Source organism: Lynx rufus, unplaced genomic scaffold (assembly GCF_022079265.1).
Source record: "Lynx rufus isolate CCGP_SWC_20201006 ecotype Redwood Valley unplaced genomic scaffold, mLynRuf1.p SCAF_7, whole genome shotgun sequence".
NCBI classification, from domain to species: domain Eukaryota; kingdom Metazoa; phylum Chordata; class Mammalia; order Carnivora; family Felidae; genus Lynx; species Lynx rufus.
Genome location: NW_025814889.1, coordinates 36315660 through 36340106, shown reverse-complemented (window position 1 = coordinate 36340106; position 24447 = coordinate 36315660). Strand labels below are relative to the sequence as shown.

The following is a 24447-nucleotide window of genomic DNA, read 5'->3' as shown; positions in this document are numbered from 1 at the left end:
ATTTCAGATTTATCTTAAAATTGAAGTAGATTAAACTATGCTTACATGTCCATGACAATAATACATCCAAAGCAACTGACGTATTCTTGCTTTCGTCTGATCTCCCAATGTTTTCAGGAGTTTGTGAAACTTGATTGTGTAATCATTCAATTTGAAATATCCAGTTGGAGGAAGAGGGAAAAATAAACCTTGGTGGCATCCCTTCATCCACACTCCTTTTCTGTCTGGTGTTTCTACTAAAAACACATATTTGGGATTCACTGTTAAATTAACCACCATCATTCCAACACTGATTATATTTCTTATTTACTAGCGATAGCTGTCTAATGTTTTGTTGTTCTCAAGGATTCAGGCATTTTCAAAAAGATTTTGAGCTCCATTTGCTTTGAGTATTTGCCTCCTGTTTCCAAAATTTCTCAGAAGGGAGAAGGGGACGAAGGAGGTGGTCTTACTATTTCTTGAAGCTCAAATGACACAGAAGAGTACTTTTAGAGACATCTTGATTCTATTAGATTTTTCAGGTCAAAGGGCAGGTTCAACTGTTATGTAGTTTAAAGCACCAGGGATGGAGTGAAAAGACCTCTTTAATGACTTAAAGTTGGGTTTCTGCTACTACCCACTCATTATGCAAGTAATATGGCATGTTAGTCAAGCAGTAGGGGGTCACTAATCACTTTGAAAGGTTCTGTGTATACATTTTTTTTTTTTAACTGAGGGAAAGACTTTAACAGAAGAACAAGGAGAGTAATTTAGCAGGAAGAGCATTGCAGTTCTTATTTTGCTCTGCGCTGTGGCATACATATATTACCTTTCATATTATATGTGCGTATATTACTCCCTCGGGGCTCATGGGAAATGAAGTCAGAATGTGCTTCACTAGCGAGTCTTCCTCTTCTGTAGATAGACTTGAGTTAGTAAGACTCTTAAAGCCAGTAATTATTAATCCCCATCAAGGTTCATTTTCTTTAAAATAGCCATATTTGATTTTGAATAGGTGACTTCCACATCTCAAGCAATTGACTCTGAATAAAAAGGAGCTGTTTCTGGTATTTTTATTTTCTTCTTTATAGTTTTCTGTATCTTCCAGTTCTTCCATGAATGCAAATTACTTTTATCAAAGTTACCCTTTTTGTTCCCAAAGAACCAGTTATATTTAAGAGTTAAGTGGCTACTGAAATAAGATTATTTTTGTAATTTGTTTTTTTTTTCCACGCTAAATTCCATTTCCTCTGAAAAGCAGGGTGTTGGCTAAAATTTTTTTGTTTTGACACTTTTGAGTGCTCTCTGTAAAACTTAACCACGTAAGTTCACCTATACCACATGGTCTTTACTACCAGATGTATTGAGAGAACAACAATTTTTCTTATTCCCAAAAATTAGATGGCTGTTACTATTTATTACATTTAATATTCTTGCCTCTCTTTGGAATTTTTTCTTCTGAATTTTTAATGAAGTTGTTCTCCCCTATAGTTGTCCATTTCAAATTTACCAAAATTGTAGACAAGAGAACAATACTATCTTTTTCCAAAAACAAAAGAAAAACCTAAAAACTAATATACTCATTAAAGATTCTGACATTACCCAATATATATGTGCAATATATAATAAAAATATTTTATTCTGGACTATCAATTGTCCTTTGTAGGCACATACACATGTAGAAATCAGTATGAAGGGTATACTTTTATTTTTTTTTTTTTATTTTTTTTTTTTGAAGGGTATACTTTTAAAATGGAAAGGACAATGGTATGTTAAACTGTTAGGGAATTTTCAGTGATTGTGAGCAATGGGTATGGGAGATGAAGTTTTATTCTGTGCAGTTTGTAGCATATTATCAATGCTTAATAAAAAATAAGTGAAATAATAAAATTTCAATTTGAATTTTATATAAAAAGAGAAAAAGATTTAAAATGATATATCTTAGTAAAAAGGCATTATTGTAGTGGCTCACACTCTAGTGCCACATCCTTTATTTTAAAATTTAGAATCTGAATTATCACCTGTTATATCATATTGCAGTTTGGGAATGTGACATTTTACCCCAGAGATTAACTGTACCGCACTAGCTGGCCAAGCATATCATTTATAAAAGAGTTTGGAATTCGGTCAAGATGCTTCACCAACATAGAATAATGTTTACTATTTCACATTATGAGGCTTTCCTTGAGCACAGAATGGAACTCAGATCCCATCACCTTTGTATCTCACATTTGCAAAGATGCTTATTACTTGATCTAATTGCATACAGTCATTTATCTTTCATTCATCTTCTGTTATTTGCCTGCTGCTAAATGTGTAATTCTGACTATTGGTGCACAGAAATGCTGCAGCAACCTTATTGAGAAAACACATTTCTCATTCCAGCGTTGTCAGTCTTTGAGCTTCCCCAAAGGGAACAGATGACAGCAATCAGCAGGAAATTGTGCATAGTGAGACCAACTTGAACTCCTCCACCTTTAAGCTCATTTCACCACTTAACATTTTTTTCAAGTGGTCAGTGGATATATTTAGACTATTGTTATCCCTTTGGTGTTGATTAGAACTTCACGAGATAAGCCATCTGCCATTTTTTTAGAATTATATAGAGTGTGGGGACAGTGGAAAATTAGACTGGGGTCACTGAGAATCTTCTTTCCTTCCAACAGCAAAGACTGGTTAAACAAATCTTCATTTCCATGATGTAAGCTGATCTATATCCTCTATTTGTTAGTACTGCTTGTTCAGAGTTCTCCAGACCTACCCATCCAGAAAATAGAAAATCCTTGTCAGAATATGCAAAAGATAGTCTTCCAGTTTGTGGCTAAACTAAAACTCTTCCAGATGACTGCTATTGAAGCATAATTATCTTAACAAAAGACAGAAGCAAGGTTAAACTTGGGCAGTTCATTCTCAGATTCAGCATTTCCTTAGGTCAAAAGCTCAGGCCACTTAAATAGTTCCTGTAAGTCAAATCTGCCTTCTTAGAGATGACTTAAATAAAAGATGCGCTATTGAGGAATGCATTTTTGACTGTGAGACTAATTGCTCACCAACTTCATTCTGATTATTTTGTAAATTTCTCCTGTTCACCCCTCTTTTAAATCCCACCTTCTTTTCCTCTGGATGTGAACCAAAAAGTCGTTAGCCAAACCACAAGGAATCTGTAAGGTTTAAGTTATTGTTTCAAAGTGCACAGATCATTGCCAAATAAAGCCATGACTGGAAACGTATTTGCATTGATGAGAGAAAGAGAATTGTAGATGTTTAGAATGCTCCAAGAACAGATGGCTGATTTTCTAAATCCTATCTACTAATGTTTACAATTTGTTATTCACTCTGTACATAAAAATGTTTTCAGTTTCAGTAATGCCTCAATTTGCCTGGAAGGTACCAAATGCTTATCAAAAGAATAAGTTAAATGAGTCAAATGTATGGGTGACAGTATTATTCTTAGTTTAAAAGTCGTTAGTTTTGTTTACTTTTTGAGTTTAACTATAGGAGCTCTTTATTAAGATGTCTGTATAACATGTGATAAAGACATTACAATCAGAGAAACCTGAGTGGGATTCCTGGCTGCACCATTACTTGGTGTGAATTTCGGCAAGCTATATAAGCTCTCGGAGCTTTGGGTTCATCACCCATAAAGTGGTGTGATAATAATAGTAACTTCAAAGGATCGTTTTCAGGATAAATGAAAGCCCTGGAATTTTCCTTATTTTGTAGGCAAGAAGCTCTTCTGGCTGCCATTAGTGAAAAAGATGCCAACATAGCTCTTCTGGAGCTTTCATCCTCTAAGAAAAAGACCCAAGAGGAAGTGGCTGCACTGAAGCGGGAGAAGGATCGTCTGGTACAGCAGCTCAAACAGCAGGTATAACTAAATGCCAGGGAGAGCCCCAGCTTTCACACCGTTCCCTACCTTTATCTTTGCCAGCTTGTATTTTAAGGTCTCGTGTCTCATATTAGACATCTGATCTTTGTATCTAGTTAGTTTTCGTAAGCAGAGACTTTAATCTTCACAAATCTCTGGCTATATCTAGGAATTAGAGATGTCACAAGTCTCATGAGAAAGTTTTTTTGGTTTTGTTTTTGAGAGAGAGAGAGAGAGAGAGCGTGCACATGCTCAAGCTGGGAAGGAACAGAGGGAGAGAAAGAAAATCTTAAGCAGGCTCCACACCCAGCACAGAGCCCGACCTGGGGCTCAATCCCACAACCATGAGCTCATGACCTGAGCCGAAATCAAGAGTTGGTTGCTTAACCAACTAAGCCACCCAGGCATTCCTGAGAGCATTTTTTAACTTGTGCAATGGCTGGATGAAATTAATGAAATTCTGCCCGGGTGAAATGAAAAAGGCTCATTTCTTTTGAATGATCCAACCAGAGTCCCACTGTAGAAGGCATATTTTTACTTAAACAATTCTAGCTATTCAGAGCTAAGTATGTTCTGAAGGTAAGGGCAAAGTTTTGCCCTTTTCTTTTCCAACCTAAACCCTCCCCAAATGTAATGGTTAATATTTATGTAAAACCTGTGGAAATAAAAGCTAAACACTTCCCTTTTGTTGATGGTTGGACAATGTTGTAAATGTACTTAGTGGGCAGAACTATATACTTAAAAATGGTTAAAATGATAAATTTTTTGTTATATATATTTTACCACAATTTTTAAACTGGGGGGAAAATCTTTGAAAATAAACAGAAAGCTGAATCTAAGTCCCCTTCTTTATCTTTAATGCTCTTCACTGGCCATTCTTGTACTGTTTGCAGTGTCCACAAGTCATGTCTTCTAGTATCATCTCCTTTATTCTCAGATACATTTTCTGTGCGTTGTGTCTGCCTTCATTTCCTCTTCTGTCTGAAGTAATAAGACTGGGAAAGAGTTTTTCAAGTGAAGGAATTTCTTCTTTTCTACTCTAGGGGATCATTAATTGATAGTATTTTTACATAATATTTAATGTTCAAATTAACAAGAATCAGTATTTACACAATAAAAATAATTGTTTGTGGGCCATTATTAAAACTGTGTAGAACTAGATTTTATGTTTCTGTGGCCAACTTTGCTGAGAAAATACCAAAAGATGTCCCTTTTCTTTTCTTTTCCTTTCTTTTCTTTTTTCTTTTTTAAATATAATTTTGTTGACACATTGGTTTCCATACAACACCCAGTGTTCATCCCAACCAGTGTTCATACATGCTACATTTACATCCCTCCTCAATGCCCATCACCCACTTTCCCCTCTCCCCTACCCACCCCCCATCACCCCTCAGTTTATTCTCAGTACCCAAGAGTCTCTTATGGTTTGCATCCCTCCCTCTCTTTTTTTCCCCCCTTCCCCTCCCCAGTGGTCTTCTGTTAAGTTTCTCAAGATCTACCTGTGAGTGAAAACATATGGTATCTGTCTTTCTCTGAGGATGTCCCTTTCTACAGGATAGATAGATGACCAGCAAGAAAACCCAACCCACTGCTCATTTATAAGCAAAAGAAACTTTTCCAGTGTCCTAAAATAATTTGTCATAAGAAGAGGACATCAACCAGTATTTGGATACCGGTTAAGTAAAGCAGGAAGAAGGTGCTTAATTTTAAGGACATCTGGGGGTCCCAGGGTGGCTCAGTCGATTGAGCATCTGACTTTGGCTCAGGTCATGATCTTGTGGTTCATGAGCCCAAGCCCCACATCAGGCTCTGTGCTGACAGCTTAGGGCCTGGAGCCTGCTTCAGATTCTTGTCTCCCCCTCTCTGCTCCTCCCCTGCTCACACTATCTCTATAAAATGTCTAGCAGACTAGAGTACTGCATCTCATTCATAGTAGCTTTTGATTACTTGGTTCTCAAGGCTGTATGTTTTCAGTAGGTGAAAGTTGAAGATATGAACTTATAATCTTTAAAAATAATGGCTTAATGCCTTTACATCTAACTATATGCCCTGAGTATTCTATAGTGATGTGATCTATGTAAGGAGGAAGATAAATGTAGTTCTTGGGAGTCCTTCCTAACAGTGTTTTCCTGTCTCCTTTCTATGTAAAGTTTCATATTCCTGCTGTCTCAAAGAGTATCTAGGATGCTATGAGCAAGAAGGAACTGGTCTTGCCAAAGATATTTGATTCTTTAATTTTTCTAAGTGTGTGTACTAACTTTTAGACAAGGGAGAGGCCTTTTGGAAAGCGGATATGGCATCAATATTGTTTTAATTTAAAGCTTCTAGTCCTTGACTTGCTGGAATGTGCCTCAATCTAAAGGCCATTTCCTAACAAGGAAGCAGGCAACGTTGACCGGGCTTTCTAGTAAATGGAGCTGCCACTGCCTGATGGGCTCTTGGCATTCATGGGCAGTTCCTATTGTCAGAAAGAGATGAAGCAACAAGGGATTTACAGATTTGGGGGTCACCCTCTAAGATGGTCCCAATTTACATACCCACCCCAGGGTAACTTATTTCCGTGACTCATTCATGGCAAAGCAGCACTTGGAGAGGCTGCATCAGAGGAAGGGGCCAGAGCCAATGAAAAAAATAAAACCTAAAGGTTGTCTAACAAACTCCAGATGTGCTGTGGTGGGTGCCAACCAGTGTGTTCGGATTATAAGTCATGAAGAAGCCCCTGCTGTGATTGTCAAGCACCCACGCTGGATTTAATGTAAACTCACATGGAACCCTGGAAAGCATTAACACAATCTGTTGAGCCACAGCAGCTGTCACAAGATGGCCTTTCTCTCAGCATTATTTTCTTCTTTTCACCTCAAGAATTTTATAGCCTCCATATTGTATTTGCTGTTAGTGTGAAGTCTGGCTCTGCCCCTGTGTGTGCTCTATGCAGATGTGCCGTGGGCAAATTGGGCTTTTTGAGACAAGCTACATGGTTGGGTTTGTTTTGTTTTGCTTTCTTTTGTTTCTGTTTTTTTAAAGGTCAACTATAACTTTATGAGTAAATGCTACAAACTTAAACTGATGTGGTTTGAATCTAGACAGTCTCATTTACAACTATAATTTTGGAATCCTCTGCATTAGGATGAAATGTCAACAGTATATTCTTTTATTCTAGCATTGTCTAGGCATGAGGGATATAAAGACACAGTACTTGCCTTAAAGAAGAAGCTCACAGGGTAGTGCTTAAAATACTAGTTGTTCTAAACATTTGGCAAAACCATTCTGTAGAAAGTAGTCTTACCATCATTTCCTGCTGACAGTCTCAGCAAATCATCCCTGCATTACGTGATTTATTTGCCCATTCATTTCACATTCTTTGAGTATCTACTGTGTGTCAAATATTGTATAAATGGAAAATGAATGTCTTCCTAGTTAACAACCTGGCAGAAAGCTAATCAGACCTAGATTGTACCTCTCTCTAGCTGTCTCTTTTACCAAAGAGACAAATTATTTCTCTGAGATTCATCTATAGAATTTGGATAATGTTACCTGCCTCACAGGGTTGGTGTGAAATTAAAGAACACAGCAAACCCATAGCACTTAGATTTCCACTTTCAGAGATCCCTGTTTCACAGTGAGAACTATGCTATCTCTAGGTGATACATGCTACATTGAGGGAGGGGAGAGCTTCAGTAACTATGGCTCTCCTTCTCAGTCATCTCTGATAGCTGTTTACTTTTCAGTATGACTATTGTATTTAGAATTATATAGCCAGCACATTGTGTTCTACTCCTGTGAGGAAGAACATATTTCTCAGAGCACTTAAGAGAATAAGTGGTACTTTTTATCCTTCCTTTTTCTTTTTACCTGTTTCTTCAGTGATAGAACTATAATACAGCATTTTTCAAAAATAATTCTGATATATCTTTTTTAAGTCTTATAGTTTCATCATAGAAGATCATTGTTTAAACGCCCACCTGCCTGAAGTTGTCAGGGCTAGGAACGTTACCACACCCAAACATGTATTCTCACTCTCTACTTCTGTGACTTTCTGCTTGCATACATGCCTCTTCTAGCCCTGACTCATACAAGTTCTCAGAAATATGTGAAAATAGGATAACTACAAAAATAGCTACCACTTATCAAGTGACTATAATATGCTGGGCATAGTTGCTTTATACACATCATATCTAATCCTCACCACAGTTCTGTATGGTATTATCTCCATTATGTAGATGAAGCACCTCAGATCCCAAAAGATTACATTTCTTGGGGCGCCTGGGTGGCGCAGTCGGTTAAGCGTCCGACTTCAGCCAGGTCACAATCTCGCGGTCCGTGAGTTCGAGCCCCGCGTCGGGCTCTGGGCTGACAGCTCAGAGCCTGGATGGAGCCTGTTTCCGATTCTGTGTCTCCCTCTCTCTCTGCCCCTCCCCCGTTCATGCTCTGTCTCTCTCTGTCCCAAAAATAAATAAACGTTGAAAAAAAAAAATTTAAAAAAAAAAAAAATTTCTTGGCTAAATTTCCACAAGGACTAAGTGGAAGGACCAGAGTTCATTCTCTTCTTACTCTTTCCATCTTACATGGAAATTCCAGACAGTTGGTAATTAGGAAAGTTGTATTGCAATTCGAATAATACAAACAATGTTGTTTTAAGTTTTTATGACAGTTGTTTGTTCCCCTGAGAGATGGGAAAGGGTATTTTTTATATTTCAATACTTCCCCTCTCTTCCTCTGAAGACCCTGAAACAAAAAAGAAATGGTGTGATTTGACTCTGTTCTCCAAATTACTAAGAGAAATGATATGAACTTGAAGCTGCAAAAGTACGGTGAGGTATAATTTAGCTTCTTTTCTGTCTTTGGAGATGGCAGTACTCTATCAAGACTAAACATGCTGTTGTTCTAACAGTGCACCTTCACTTTCACGTCCTGCCTTCTTTGAACCATCTGCAAATGGCTCCTAAAAGCACCAGCTGGGAGCCAGCCTCTCAGAGACTTTGACCACCCTGAATATATGGAGACTTTCCAACTTCAGAGTGATTATAAAAGAGTGTTTGGTCCCCTGGATCCCTGACCAGTGTACGGGTAGTGAAGAGATATTCTAACCCTGCAGCTGTCCAGCAGGTAGCCTCTGTGGCCAGTTTGTTTGGCCTTTATGTGGGGTTAAGAAAATTGCCCACATAAGCTCTGCTATCCCTGACCTTTATCATGTGTGAACATGACATGCATGAAATAAAGAACAATTACAGGTTCCTTCTAAGAGCAGACAGTCATAGTAGTCATTTCAGGGTCCTATGGGTTTAAAACTATTGTTCTTAAAGAATATTTAGCTGACCACCCACTTGAGATTTAGACAGAATTAATTTAGTTGCTTTTCGGGTTGAGTTTCTTTTTGAAGAAAACAAAAATGAGAAAAATAATCTGTAGTAGCTCTACCTCTAAAATATTAATTTTTCATAATCACAGATTACCCTGGAAACTTGATGATGTTATCCACTGTGAACTTTTCAACTCTTGAGTTTTGTAGGCAAATGCTCTACTTTCTATAATAGGATAATGCTAAATTAGGTCTAAGTAAGATAAGTAGTCAAGTCAATTCACTCATAATGAGAAGCACAGAATTTTGATTGGTTCCTTTTTTTTAATCATTGCTTTTGAGTTATATCACATAAAATGTTTTAAGGTTTAACCTTTTCTTCTCAAATATTAATTTCTCATATTCATAATTTATTATGAAAATCATTGTCAGCATTAAACCTGTGATTCTTTATACCTTCTATATTCTCATTCTCCTGCAAGACCTGAACTATTCTCATTGATGATGTATTAATACAACTATCAGGAAATGTCCTGTGTGGTGTACTGACATCAAAAATCAGTTGAGTTTTTAAAAGATCTTTATAAAGTCAGAATGGCCTCACATCTTTTATTATACCCTCACATTTGGCTATATGTGACGCGGAACATTCATCTTGCTCCCCTTTGGAAGAAAAATTTGGCAAAATATTGTCATCATTTTCTAACAACATCTCCTGTGAGGAAAAGAGGTTATTAATAATGTAGTTCCAACTTAGAATAAACTGAGGGTTGATGGGGGGTGGGAGGGACGGGAAAGTAGGTGATGGGCATTGAGGAGGGCACCTGTTAGGATGAGCACTGGATGTTGTAAGGAAACCAGTATGACAATAAATTTCATATAAAATAAAATAAACCTACCCCAGGAAAACAAAAACAGTAACAACAACAACAAAAAATAACAATAATGTAGTTCCAGAGGCGCCTGGCTGGCTCAGCATCCAACTTTGGCTCAGATCATGATCTCGCAGCTTGTAGGTTTGAGCGTCATGGCGGGCTCTGTGCTGACAGCTCGGAGCCTGGAGCCTGCTTGGGATTCTGTATCTCCCTCTCTCTCTGCCTCTCCCCTGCTTGTATGTGTGCGCTCTCTCTCTCTCTCTCTCTCTCTCTCTCTCTCTCTCAAAAATAAACATTAAAAAAAAATAGTGTAGTCCCATTTCACAGAAGGTAAAATCAAGGCCACTGACCAGCTAACAGCATAAATCACCTATAGGTATCAAAGGCTTATAAGAAGAGTAGATCTGTACTTTAGCACAGATAGCATACACCGTCATATCAGTGTTCCTAATTGGAACTCTGTGGCTATAATTCAAGACAACCTTAACATTTTCCCTGCTGTCCAGGAATCTCTTCTTCCTTGACCCACACCCTTTACAGTTAACAGATCCTTCTAGACACTCACCTAAATTAATTTTAGCAACATTGGCCAATTATTATTTAGTGTTTACTATGTACCAAGCCCTCTTCTAGGTGCTGGTGATAGAAGGGTGCAAGCAAACATGGCTCTTGGAGACTTCTCTTTATTGTATGTTCAACTACTTAGGCATTTCTAGGTATTTTGTCACATAAGAATTTTCACGTCACCTAATGTGGCAAAGAAGTTGCTGTTCTTTCACACTACACAAGAAAATTGAGCAAAAACATATATCAGTGATTTGTCCCACAAATTTCAGATTGTTCAATCTGTCTCATGTTAAGAACTCTAAGCTAATTTTAATTTGTCCTTATTTTATATATTCTCAACAAATTGTCAGTTTCCAAAATGCTCAAATAGAAGAATTATAAATAGATTAAGGATAGCTAAGTTCACTAGCTGAGTAGGTGTGAAGAATCATAAATAATGCATATACATATTTTAGTGGATACAGAAAAACCTTGGATAAGTTGCTGTGTATCTGTGCTTCATTTCCCCCAAGTAAAATGATTATTATCTCTCTCCTGTTTCTGTTCAGGAAGTTTGAAGATGAGTTAGAACCAAGATCTTCTGGAGAACAGTAATACATAAGTACAGAACTGTGTGATGTGTATATATACCTACAGATAGATGTATCACTCAGGGAAGCTAGCTGTCAGACAGATACTAATGCCAAGGTTCATCTGCACAGTGCTCAGCTGACCAGAGCCTGCTCCTGATCTCTTCTCACTGTTCAGTCTGAATATCCCTTTCTGTTCACACAATCCTTTCCCAGTTGTCCCAGTTCTGCTGCCTTGCAGTTACACCCAGGTGATCCCTATTGATACTGGAGGTAATCCTATACTCTTCAGTCAAGTGTTTCCATATACTTTCTTACTTTTCTATTGTGTTGTGTGTATTTTATTTGTTTAACCCTCACAAGACCACTTTATTTCCCTAATCTCTAAGTTATTGATGGAAATGAGTTTCTTCAGTGTTGCTCCAAGTATTTTCAAGAAGCACAGTATGAAAACTATCTGAAGTGAATTATACTTTAAGTAATTGTCTTTTATTCAGTTCTGCTCACTCTCTAGATAAGATTTTTAGTCTCTTGCAAGGAGCTACATGTGACATATGTGATACCTTGCATGATACTTTTATTTATTGCTTTATTGGATAGTGCTAAGGACTTTGACAGCCACTAATTAGGCCCAGGAAACTGGCCTGTGCTTTGAATTGGCACTTACTGCATCTAGCATTATACCTTCATGCATTTGTAAACCCGTATCTATACATTCTTCAGACTTCCTTATCCTTGTTAGAATGCTGGTTACTGATAAAGACAATATTCAATGTTCTATCCACATAGCTCACTCAGAAACAACTTATTCTATAATATAGCCTTGTTCTCTTTTGCTTCCTTTATTTGGGTTATTTTATTACTTTTGTTAATAGTAAACTGAATGTGTGTATAGGTTAACACCGTTCTTATTTTGACTGTAGACCCCTTTTCTCATGTTATAAGGCTGACCATTGGCCCAGATGACAAAGAGAGATATGTCATCTCTTCCTCCTCATAGCATTGAAGGCTACCATTATAGTAGCATGATATGCTAACTGTGAAGTTATAGTTGAAAAGGTACTTCTCATAACCACTCCAGGCATTTGGAACTTTCCAAATAAACTATCTTTTGGATTAAATTTCTCATGCTTATCCATGGTCCAAAGGAGAATAAATTTTTGAAAGTTCAGTAAATTCCTTTTATTTGGTACTGAGGGTTAGGGTGCAAAAAAATATCATTTGTTCCAACTCCAACTTTGAGGCACATGTTTTGTTTTGTTTTGTTTTTATCACAGTTTCAATGAAAGAAAATGCTATTTCAATATTGATTCTAAGTAAGCCAAGCTTAAATAATTTTATTTTGTTTGAAGTGTCTTCCTCTGCCTATCTCATAGTTTTGAGTAAAGAATGTAAATCTAGTGCTTTGTATGTAAAAATGTGATTGCTTCTTATTTACTAAGTTTTGGGAAGAACTGGCTCAAGTTTGTTCTGAAAAATGAAACTATGGGTCAGGTATGTTAAGAAAAAAACACATCAACTCAGATTTGGTTTTCATATTCTTAGCCCCAGGCCCCAACCCACTTACTGAAGTGACATTTAGAACTGCTGAGTTAGAGCATAATAATAAATAATTGGATTCTTACTTTTCAGACTTATTGTTGGTTCTCTGTAGTATGCATAGTTGTTTCTGAACAGAGCTAAAATAATGTGAGGACATACTAATCATCTATTAATATGAACTCAGTTTGGTGAAAGCCATGACTTTGGATTTATCATTTTCTTTTACTAAAAGAAAAAAAATTATGAAAAATCCTTTTTTTTTTTTTTTTTTCAACGTTTATTTATTTTTGGGACAGAGAGAGACAGAGCATGAACGGGGGAGGGGCAGAGAGAGAGGGAGACACAGCATCGGAAACAGGCTCCAGGCTCTGAGCCATCAGCCCAGAGCCCGACGCGGGGCTCGAACTCCCGGACTGCGAGATCGTGACCTGGCTGAAGTCGGACGCTTAACCGACTGCGCCACCCAGGCGCCCCGAAAAATCCTTTTAACTAGCCAAGAAAATAGACATTTCAGTAGGGTCCTTACTCATGTTAAAGATTTTTCCATAGGAATGAAATTTGTCATGGAAGTGTGTTGCCAGTAAGTTTATTATTTGTTAAGTTCCCAATAAACACAAAAAAGGACCAAGCTGTCTTTGGGGTGGAAACATGATTGATTTTCTTTCCTCTTACATAAGAAGCAAGAACGAACAAGGATACACCTTCAGGCCTCTAGTTGGAAGTCTCCTTAACTAAACCACTCAGTTCATTAAGTGCAGTTTTTTACTTTTCACATTACAGCTGGTAATGTTGTTGCTGAACTTTCTGCTCCTACTTAACAAGGATCCCCATAACATGTGGCTCACTTCTTTTGAAGACCCCATTGATAGTCTCATCAAAACCTGTATCTCTACTAACAGTCTATTCAAGGCACATTACATTTTCACTAACACTCTCCTCAAAATCTTTCCAGCTCTTCCAGCTTCCACCCCACTGCCCAATTCCAAAGCCATTCCCACATTTTAGGTTTTTATTGTGGCAGTTACCAAAATCTATTATCTGTTACTGCATAAAAAAATACCTTGAATTTAGTGTCTTAAAACACCAAACACTTAGGGGTTCCTGGCTGGCTCAGTCAGTGGAGCATGTGACTCTTGATCTCTGGTTGTACATTTAAGCCCCATGTTGGTTGTAGAGATTACTAAAATAAAAATAAAATCTTACACACACACACATACACACACACACACACACACACACACACACACACATCTGTTATCTCACATTGTATCTTAGTGTCAGGAATCTGGGAGCAGCTTAGCTGGTTGTTCTGACTCAGGATCCCTGATGAATTTGCAGTCAGGCTATTGGCCAGGTCTACCTGAATGCTTGACTGGAACTACAAGATTCACTTCCAGATTCACCCATATGACTCTTGGCTCTACACCATTTAAGGCTTTTCTAGAAGGTTACTCAGTACATGGTAGCTGGTTCCCCCGAGCATGTGATCCAGGAGAGAGGAAAAGAGCAACAAAGACAGAAGCCACAATGTCTTTTGTAGTCTAATCTCAGAAGTGACATACCATTACTTCAACCTTATTCTATTAATTACATAAACCAACTGTCTATGATGTGAGAGGGAACAACACAGTGGTGTGAATAACTGTAAACAGGGATCTTTGCAGATTGTCTTGAAGGTTGGCTACCACAAGTGAATGAATAAACAATTTGTGGTATGCTCATGCAATGAAATACTGCTCAACAATAAATAGGAATGAACTACAAACACAGCAATGCGGGTGATTCTCAAAAACACAACTGAACAAAAGAATCCAGACAGAAGAATATTCCATATTTATATTAAACTCTAGAAAAGACTTATGACCTCAGAAAACAGGTAAGACAATAAGGCAGAACTGATTTCATCTTCCCTACCTCAACTCATAAGCGGGGCCTACACTGGGAAAGGAACAAGTTCCATTCTCTCTTTTTTTTTTCCGCTTCCGTTGGTGTTGGGGTCCTCAGTGCTGATGCTGCCTCTCTGACCAACATTGGCCCCCAATTCCTTGAGGAAAGCAGTAACTGAAAGACACAAACCTGGCTGCTTTCTGTAATGTTACTTGACTCACAGGAAAGTTCTATATCCTTGCCACGCCAGATAGTGAGAGTGAGAATCTATAAGCTGCCTCAGTACTTCTCTGTCCATTCTTCATCTATCGCCAGTTTCTTTTTTCCTTCTCGGATGAGCACAAGGCAAATCAGCAAGGCTGATTGATGCCTAAGGAGGTACCAAAGACAGGAACGAGATGCCAATTTCCTTTTCTTTTACTCTTACCCAGAGTTTAGGATTGAATATACTAGGATTTAGGATTGACTTCTCTTCGAGCCCTCTCGCTTAGCTTGGACACAGGGACCCTAGTGTACACTTACATAGATCCCTGTGCCATCAAGACTACTCCTAGCCATCTCAGGCTAAAAAGGTATGTGCTGACGTGTTGAACTAGTGGACAGTCATGCCTTTTCTGCCACCTCTTAGTAGCTCTATATAATATGGCTTGGTTAGCTCTTCTTTGTCCCCAGCTTTGGTCCCTGGTCACTAATTCTGGAATAGCTGGAAAAACCCATTCATCACAGTATTAAAACTAGCTTAAAAATGGCATCTAGGGGCGCCTGGGTGGCGCAGTCGGTTAAGCGTCCGACTTCAGCCAGGTCACGATCTCGCGGTCTGGGAGTTCGAGCCCCGCGTCAGGCTCTGGGCTGATGGCTCAGAGCCTGGAGCCTGTTTCCGATTCTGTGTCTCCCTCTCTCTCTGCTCCTCCCCCGTTCATGCTCTGTCTCTCTCTGTCCCAAAAATAAATAAACTTTGAAAAAAAAAAATTAAAAAAAAAAAGTGGCATCTAAAATTGGAGAGAGAACAATAAAATTGTGTTGCATTCTTTAGAAAGAGAACATTAATAAGGTAAAGCTACAAAGAGCTCCTGAGCTGTTAATGAACAAAGGGGAAAATAAATAGCAAGTGTTGAAGTAACTCAAGTGCTACTCTGTAGCTGTTGGTGAAAAGCAGAATTTAGTAGGCATCTGTCTGTCTCACTAAGCAGTTTAAATTCTTGATGATGAGACCAGCCCAAGAGAGCATTCACGTATCCACTTGTCCACCACACATATATAGTGCCAGGTATCTTTTGCTTGACTGGGCAGGCATTCCTGAGAAGACATATACGTTAGGCACTGCTGGAGAACCCCTTGATGTTGCATTTGACTGTGCCTGCTTTCTCCTGTATTGGCCGTATACACATGTTCCACGTCTCAGCTGTCCTGTATGACATATCTCCTGATAGTGACTGTTATTTTATGATCAGAGGAAGTGAAAACCTTCTGTCTAGTTAAAATACACAGTATTCAGACATTGCCAGAAAAGAAGATTGCAGTTCAGTCAGTATTTAATGATTCAGTGGCCCTTTCTGATTTGGTCAGATAAAAATGTTAATCTCTTTTTAGTTATCCTATCTCCCTTCAATTCTAGGGTTAGTTGTTGTTGTTGTTGTTGTTGTTTTGTATTAGGTATTCAGTATACATACTTCTTTCTCTATACCACTACAAACATTAAGATCAGCTAGATTTTTCCTACTGATGATATCCAGATTTATTTGAAAGGAACTGGATGCAAAGCATTTTCCATTCACTGTCCTCACCTCTGGAATTGCCTTCTATTTCCTCATCTTAATCTCTACTTTAATCTTCACTTCAAGACTCATCTTTGTAGTTTGGAATTTCCTAGCCATGAAATCTTTTTTTCTTTTTTTTTTTTTTTTTAACCATTAGCAAATTCATTCTGTGCCTTTTTTCACTCACACATTCATCCTCCTTTGGATATGAGTTGAAACATGGGAGGGAAGGAAAAAAGAAAAAGAAATTATTCACTTGTACTACAGTTGTTTTTAACGTTATGTATTCTAAGACAAATTATTCTCATTGGTGTGGCTGTTTCTTCAAATATAGGAATTCCCATTCTGTAGCTGTTGCTGTCTGGTTTTCTTGTTGTATGAAGCCATGTGGTACAGTAGAAATAACACCAAACTGAGTGTCAAGAGACCTGAGCTCTAGCTCCAACTCTATTGATAGCTAAGCATATAATCTTAAACCATAGTAATACCATCTAATATGCACAGTTTACAGTTTACAAAGTATTAGTCAAATACCTTAGAGCACCTAACCCTGTGGCTAAATGGGCCAGGCAAATATCGTAAGTTAAAGAAGTGAATAAAGTGTGTAAGACAATAACAGAGAGACTCTGTGATTAAGTAGGGGCCAAATGCTTTTTCTGTAAAAGCAGCCATGTTTTCTTTTTTTAAATATAATTTATTGTCAAGTTAACTAACATGCAGTGTATATACACTGTGCTCTCGGCTTTGGGAGTAGATTCTCATGATTCTTCACTTACATACAACCCCCAGTGCTTAGCCCAACAAATGCCCTCCTCGATTCCCATCACCCATTTTCCCCTCTCCCCCACCCCCTGCCATCAACCTTCAGTTTGTTCTATGTATTTAAGAGTTTGTTATGGTTTGCCTCCATCTCTGTTAGATACTATTTTTCCCCCATGGTCTTCTGTTAAGTTTCTCAATTTCCACATATGAGTGAAAACATATGATATCTGTCTTTCTCTGACGGACTTATTTCACTTAGCATAATACCCTCCAGTTCCATCCTTGTTGTTGCAAATGACAGGATTTCATTCTTTCTCATTGCCAAGTAGTATTCCATTGTATATATAAACCACATCTTCTTTATCCATTCGTCAGTTGATGGACATTTAGGCTCTTTCCATAATTTGGCTATTGTTGAAAGCGCTGCTATAAACATTGGGGTACATGTGCCCTTATGAATCAGCACTCCTGTATCCTTTGGATAAATTCCTAGTAGTAGAAGCCGCCACGTTTTAATTCCAACTTGTGGCCATACATGATGTGAGCTTTGTGTTACACAGGCGTCCATTCTTTTCTTCAGAGTCCACAAATTTATATAAATCTCTTTTCTTGAGTTGTAATTGACATATTAGTTTTAGGTATGAGCACAATTTGATATATGTATGTACTGTGAAATGATTACCATCATAAGTTTGCTTAACATCCATCACACAATTACACATTTTTTTTTCTTGTGACCTGCTATCAGCAACTTCCAAGTACACAGCATAGTATTGTTAACTGTGGTCACCATGCTGTACATTACATCCCCAGGATTTATTTATACTGTAACTGGAAGTTTGTGGTTTCTTTTAATTTTTTTTAATGTTTATTTATTTTTTTTTTTTGAGACAGAGGGAGACAGAGCATGAGTGGGGGAGGGGCAGAGAGAGAGGGAGACACAGAGCCTGAAGCAGGCTCCAGACTCCGAGCTGTCAGCACAGAGCCTGACGTGGGGCTCAAACCCAAGGACCATGAGATGATGACCTGAGCTGAAGTCAGATACTTAGCTGACTGAGCCACCCAGGCGCCCCGAGAAGTTTGTATTTTTTTTGACCCTTTTCACCTATAAATCTCTCAATACCTGAATGTTGGCATTTAATTAATTTTTTTTTGTTTTTTATATAAGCCAGGCCATAAGCTGCCTAACTTACCTATGTTTTATCTTCCTCATTTATAATACTGTATGGATAGACAAAATTAATTTTGAAGTGTTGAAGTCTAAAAGTTCTTTATTTTCCATGTTTTGACAAATTAATTACTTAGAGTGATATTATCTGCTAATTGCTGACATTAGGAGTATTTTTAAAAGATGCCATTATAAAGCATAAGAAAACAGACTGCTTAAATCTGTCTATAGAGATTTGCTTCCTTTATGAAAGTAGTAAGTATTGCATTTTGAATTTTTTTTAAAAATCCTGGTTACTTAGTATCCCTTTAAAGCCTTTTTTTTGTATTCTACAAAGAAATAGATCATCTTTTGATGAGTTTTGCTTGTTTGGAGCTAAGTGAAGTCCAGAGGTTTGGAGATATGGGGAAATCTGGATTCCTCCCAGTCTTCTTTCATCCATCTGTTCCATCTTTTTTGTCATCAATTCCAGATGTAGGAAAATTCTTCACAAAAATTTGATAAGACTCTTTCTTCCCTTTTTTTCTAGCATCAAATCTAACTTGCCCTTCCTATTGTCAGACTGCTGCCTTTTATGATGCAACAGGGAATTTATAAATCTTCTGAGTTTCCTGATCCCTCTTGAATTGTCTCAATGCAAATAAATCAGCCTAGGTTTCCTGTCCCCATGCTTGTACCTCTCCTATTCCTGCTTCTTGGTCTATGTCTGTCAGGTGGCATGATTTATAACTGTTTCTTGTGCTCATTGACCTTGGTCTGAGGATCTCATTAAGCATAAGTAGAATTTAGAAAGATTGGTTTGAGAATGTTTCCCCTTTCCTCTACTAAACTTTTCTTAGTAGGAATCAGTCAGACCAGTATTTTCCACAGAGAATATTCCTACTGCCTCTTTTGGTCTCTTTTTAACTAATGAGAATACTTATTAAAAGTGAATATGGAGGGGCACCTGGGTGGCTCAGTCGGTTAAGCGTCTGACTTTGGCCCGGGTCATGATCTCATGGTTCGTGGGTTCGAGCCCCATGTCGGGCTCTGTGCTGACAGCTTGGAGCCTCCTTCAGATTCTGTGTCTCCCTCTCTTTCTGCCCCTCCCCAGATCACGCTTGCTCTCTCTCTGTCAAAAATAAATAAAAACTTAAAAAAAATGTTTAAGTGAATGTGGAATTGAATGATACTTATATTCAAGAATAGGAAGAATGGTATTAGGTAAACTACAACATTTGCTATCACAGAGTGCCCTTTACATGGGTAGTTAACACAACCAATTAAATCATCTGTACTGCTACATGGTTCTCTAGAAAACAGTACTAAGGGGGCACTTGGGTGGCTTAGTCGGGTAAGCACTGACGTCGGCTCAGGTTGTGATCTCACGGTTTATGAGTTCAAGCCCTGGGTCGGGCTCTGTGCTGACAGCTCAGAGCCTGGAGCCTGCTTCAGATTCTGTGTCTCCCTGTCTCTCTGTCCCTCCCCCACTCGTGCTCGGACTCTCTCTCTCTCTCTCAAAAATGAATAAACGTTTTAAAAAACTAAAAAAAAAAAAACCGTACTCATGCCATTAGTCACTTCACAGATAATAATATCTAACATTTATAGAGCTAAGCTTTGTTTTGAGTGCTTCACATGAATTAACTAATCTTTACAACAACGCTGTTAATTAGAAATCCTCATTTTACTAAGGAGATCCTGAGAGAAAGATGTTAAGTAATTTCCCCCAGTTTACATAGCTAGTAAGTGACTGAGCTAGGAATCATAACAGATGCTATTACTCCAGTGCTGACACTACTAATCACTCCACCAAAATATGTTGCCATCACTGTGTGCTTTTGGTTAGAGATTTCAGTAGCCGTCAGCCATTATTAATGACCCTATAATTCTCTTGTGATAAATATTACTTTAATAATCTTTTACTTATTTGTTTATATTCCAGTATAATTAACATATAGTGTTTTATTAGTCTCAGGTGTACAGTATAGTGATTCAATAGTTCTATACATTTGTCAGTGCTCATCATGATACGTGTACTCTTAACCCCTTCATCTGTGTCACCCATCCCCCATCCTCCACCCCCCCCCCCCCATCCCTCTTGCAACAACCTGTTTGTTCTCTGTGTTTAAGAGTCTGGTTTTTGCTTGTCTCTTGTTTGTTTGTTTGTTTTTCATTTATTTTGTTTCTTAAATTCCATATATGAGTGAAATCATATGGCATTTGTCTTTCTCTGATTGATTTATTTCACTTATATTCATTGTACCCTCTAGATCCATCCATGTTGTTGCAAATGGCAAGATTTCATTCTTTATTATGGCTGAGTTATATTCCATGGTATATATACATACCATGTCTTCTTTATTATTTCATCTATTGGATAGACACTTGGATTACTTCCATAATTTGGCTATTGTAAATAATGGTGTAGTAAACCTAGGAGTGCATATATCTCTTTGAATTAGTGTTTTTGTATTCTTTGGGTAAATACCCAAAAGTGCGATTACTGGATCATATGGTAATTCTGTTTTTAATTCTTGAGGAACCTCCAGACTATTTTCCACAGTGGCTGTACCAGTTGCATTCCCACTAACGGTGCACAAATGTTTCTTTTTCTCTACATCCTCACCAACACCTTTTGTTTCTTGTGTTGTTAGTTTTAGCCATTCTGACAAGTATGAGGTGATACCTCATTGTGGTTTTGATTTGCTTTTCCCTCATGATGAGCAATGATGAACAGCTTTTCATGTGTCTATTGGCCATCTGTATGTATGTCTTCTTGGAAAAATGTCTGTTCATGTCATCTGCCCATTTTTTAATTGGATTATTCGTTTTTTGGATTCTAACCCTTTATCTGATATGTCATTTGCAAATATCTCTCCCATCCCATTGGTTGCCTTTTAGTTGATTATTTCCTTTGCTGTACAGAAGCTTTTTATTTTGCTGTAGTCCCAATAGTTTATTTTTGCTTTTGTTTCCCGTGTCTCAGGACACATATGTAGAAAGAAGTTGCTCTGGCCAATGTCAAAGAAGTTATTGCCTATATTCTTTTTTAGTATTTTTATGGTTTTAGGTCTCACATTGAGGTCTTTAATCCGTTTTGAATTTGTTTTTGTGTATGGTGTAAGAAAGTGGTCCAGTTTCATTCTTTTACATGTAGCTCTCCAGTTTTCCCAGCACCATTTGTTGAAGAGACTGTCTTTTTCCCATTGCATATTCTTTCCTCCTTTGTCAAAGATTAATTGACCATATAATCATGGGTTTATGTCTGGGCTTTCTATTCTGTTTCATTGATCTATGTGTCTGTTTTTGTGCCAGTATTACACTGTTTTGTTTACTATAGCTTTATAGTATAACTTGATGTCTGGGATTGTGATACCTCCAGTTTTGTTCTTTTTCAAGATTTCTTTGGCTATTCATGGTCTCATGTGATTCGATACAAATTTTAGGATTGTTCTAGTTCTGTGAAAAATGCTGTTGGTATTTTGATGGGCGTTGCATTCAGTCTATAGATTGCTTTGGGTAATACAAACATTTTAACAATGTTTATTCTTCCAATCCATGATCATGGAATATTTTTCAATTTGTTTGTGTCATTTTCAATTTCTTTCATCAGTATTTTATAGTTTTCAGAGTACTTGTCTTTCGTTTTTTTTTTTTTTAGTTTTTTTTTTTATTTTTTTTTTCAACGTTTATTTATTTTTGGGACAGAGAGAGACAGAGCATGAACGGGGGAGGGGCAGAGAGAGAGGGAGACACAGAATCAGAAACAGGCTCCAGGCTCCGAGCCATCAGCCCAGAGCCCGACGTGGGGCTCGAACTCACGGACCGCGAGATCGTGACCTGGCTGAAGTCGGACGCTTAACCGACTGCGCCACCCAGGCGCCCCTGTCTTTCGTTTTTTAAGTTTATTAATTTTGAGAGAGAGAGCACGTGTGCATGCTCACATGCGAGCCAGGGGAGGGGCAGAGACAGAAGGAGAGAGAGAGAATCCCAAGCAGGCTCCACCCTGGCATCACAGAGCCTGATGCAGGGCTTGAACCCACAAACCATGAGATCATGACCTGAGTGGAGATCAAGAGTTGTCTGCCCAACTGACTGAGCCCCCCAGGCACCCCTCAGAGTATATATCTTTCACCTTCTTGGTTAAGTTTATTCCTAGGTATTTTATTATTTTTGGTGCAATTAAAATATGATTGTTTTCTTTTTTTAATGTTTATTTAGTTTTGAGAGAGAGAGGGCGCACACAGGAGCAGTGAAGGGGCAGAGGGAGAGAGAGAGACAGAGTATCCCAAGTGGGCTCCACACTGACAGCTGAGAGCCCGACATGGGGCTCAAACCCATGAAATGTGAGATTGTGAGATCATGACCTATGCTAAAGTCAGACACTTAGCTGACTGAGCCACCCAAGTTCCCTGGATTGTTTTCTCAATTTATTTTTCTGTTACTTCATTATTAGTGTATAGAAATGCAACAGATTTCTGTAGATTGATTTTGTATCTTGTGACTTTACTGAATTTATTTATCAGTTCTAGTAGTGTTTTGGTGGAATCTTTAAGGTTTTCTATGTATAGTATCATGTCATCTGTAAATAATGAAGGTTTTACCTCTTCCTTAACCAATTTCAATGCCTTTTATTTCTTTTTGTTTTCTGATTGCTGTGGCTAGGACTTCCAGTACTATGTTGAATAAAAGTAGTGGGAGTGGACATCTCTGTCTTGTTCCTGACCATAGAGAAAAGCTCTCAGTTTTTTTACCATTGAGTATGATGCTAGCTGTGGGTTTCTCCTTTATGACCTTTATTATGTTGAGGTATGTTCCCTCTAAAGCTACCTTATTGAGGGTTTTTAACATGAATGGATGCTGTACTTTGTCAGATGCTTTTTATGCATCTGTTGAAATGATCATATGATTTTTATCCTTTCACTTATTGATGTCATGTATCATGTTGATTGATTTGCAAATACTGGACCACCCTTGCATCCCAGGAATAAATCCCACTTGACTGTGGTAAATGATTGTTTTAGTGTTGTTGGATTCGGTTTGCTAATATTTTGTTGAGGATTTTTGCATCTGTGTTCGTCAGAGATACTGGCCTGTACTCTTTATTATTATTATTATTTTTTTTGTAGTGTCTTTATCTGGTTTGGGGATCAGGGTAATGCTAGCCTCATAGAATAAATTTGAAAGCTTTCCTTCCTCTTCTATTTTTTGTAATAGTTTGAGAAGAATAGGCATCTACTCTTCTTTAAATGTCTGGTAGAATTCACCTGTGGAGCCCTCTGGTCCTCGACTTCTGTTTGTTTGGAGTAATCATCTCTTATTTTAAATTACAGTAAAAATATATAAATTACCATAAAGGACTTCTCTCAATTTTGAAAAATTATTCAGAATCTTGACAGGTCAAGATCTCTTCCCCATCTTATATCAAAAGATGTCTTCTCATTTCAGCAATAATCTTAGAAATTATTGACTAGGTTAATGAAAGCTAGAGGTCAGAGAGTTCTGATTCAGAGAGTATTTGAAATCAGATAGCCCAGTTTGAAAAGTAACCCTAAATTACCATCACAAATAATTCTGGTATTAAAATACTGTTACTACCATATATACTTATGCATGGAAATCTGGCCTCAAAATATGACACAGAATTTATTAAAATAGCTTTTGTTCACCAAAATTTTTTAGATTTAACAATAAATTTGCATTCTCAGGAAGAACTCATAGAGATGAGAGACTGAAAAGTTGTTATTGAAACCCCAAAATTAAGAGTTTAATTAAGTAAATTGGTGAGCTTTGGTACAAAAAAAGTATGTGTGATAGTTGGTTTTCAGTGCTTAAAGTTTATGGTATCACCAGTCGTGTTTCTGAATAGGGCATTTTGAATTGGATATGATGGTTTTCCTGGACCTATATAAAATTACAACCTACTAATGGCCAAATCTAAAATTATGGGATCTCTGAAAACAATTTTGATCATGTACCTTCTAGACCTCCCTAGCTTTTAACTAGCTGATTCATCAGAAATACAAGAGAGATTGTATTGATAGTACTATGTTTAATTATATAGATGTTCTCTTAACAAGTTTACCCAAATTGCGTACCTGAAACCAATACCAAATTGTCTATTAAGACTCACAATGAACATATTTAGGAGCCTAGTTGACTCTTCATTGGCTCTCAGTCACTGGCCTGAAA

At 37.7% G+C, this 24447-nt stretch overlaps 1 protein-coding gene across 1 annotated transcript in view; it reads left to right on the top strand.

The window, feature by feature from the left end:
• Positions 1-24447, top strand: part of ERC1 (ELKS/RAB6-interacting/CAST family member 1) — a 516249-nt gene that overhangs the window by 386142 nt on the left and 105660 nt on the right. The window contains exon 16 of the mRNA XM_047065409.1: positions 3703-3847. Within this exon, the coding sequence (XP_046921365.1) occupies positions 3703-3847 (145 nt within the window). The remainder of the gene's footprint in view (positions 1-3702; positions 3848-24447) is intronic.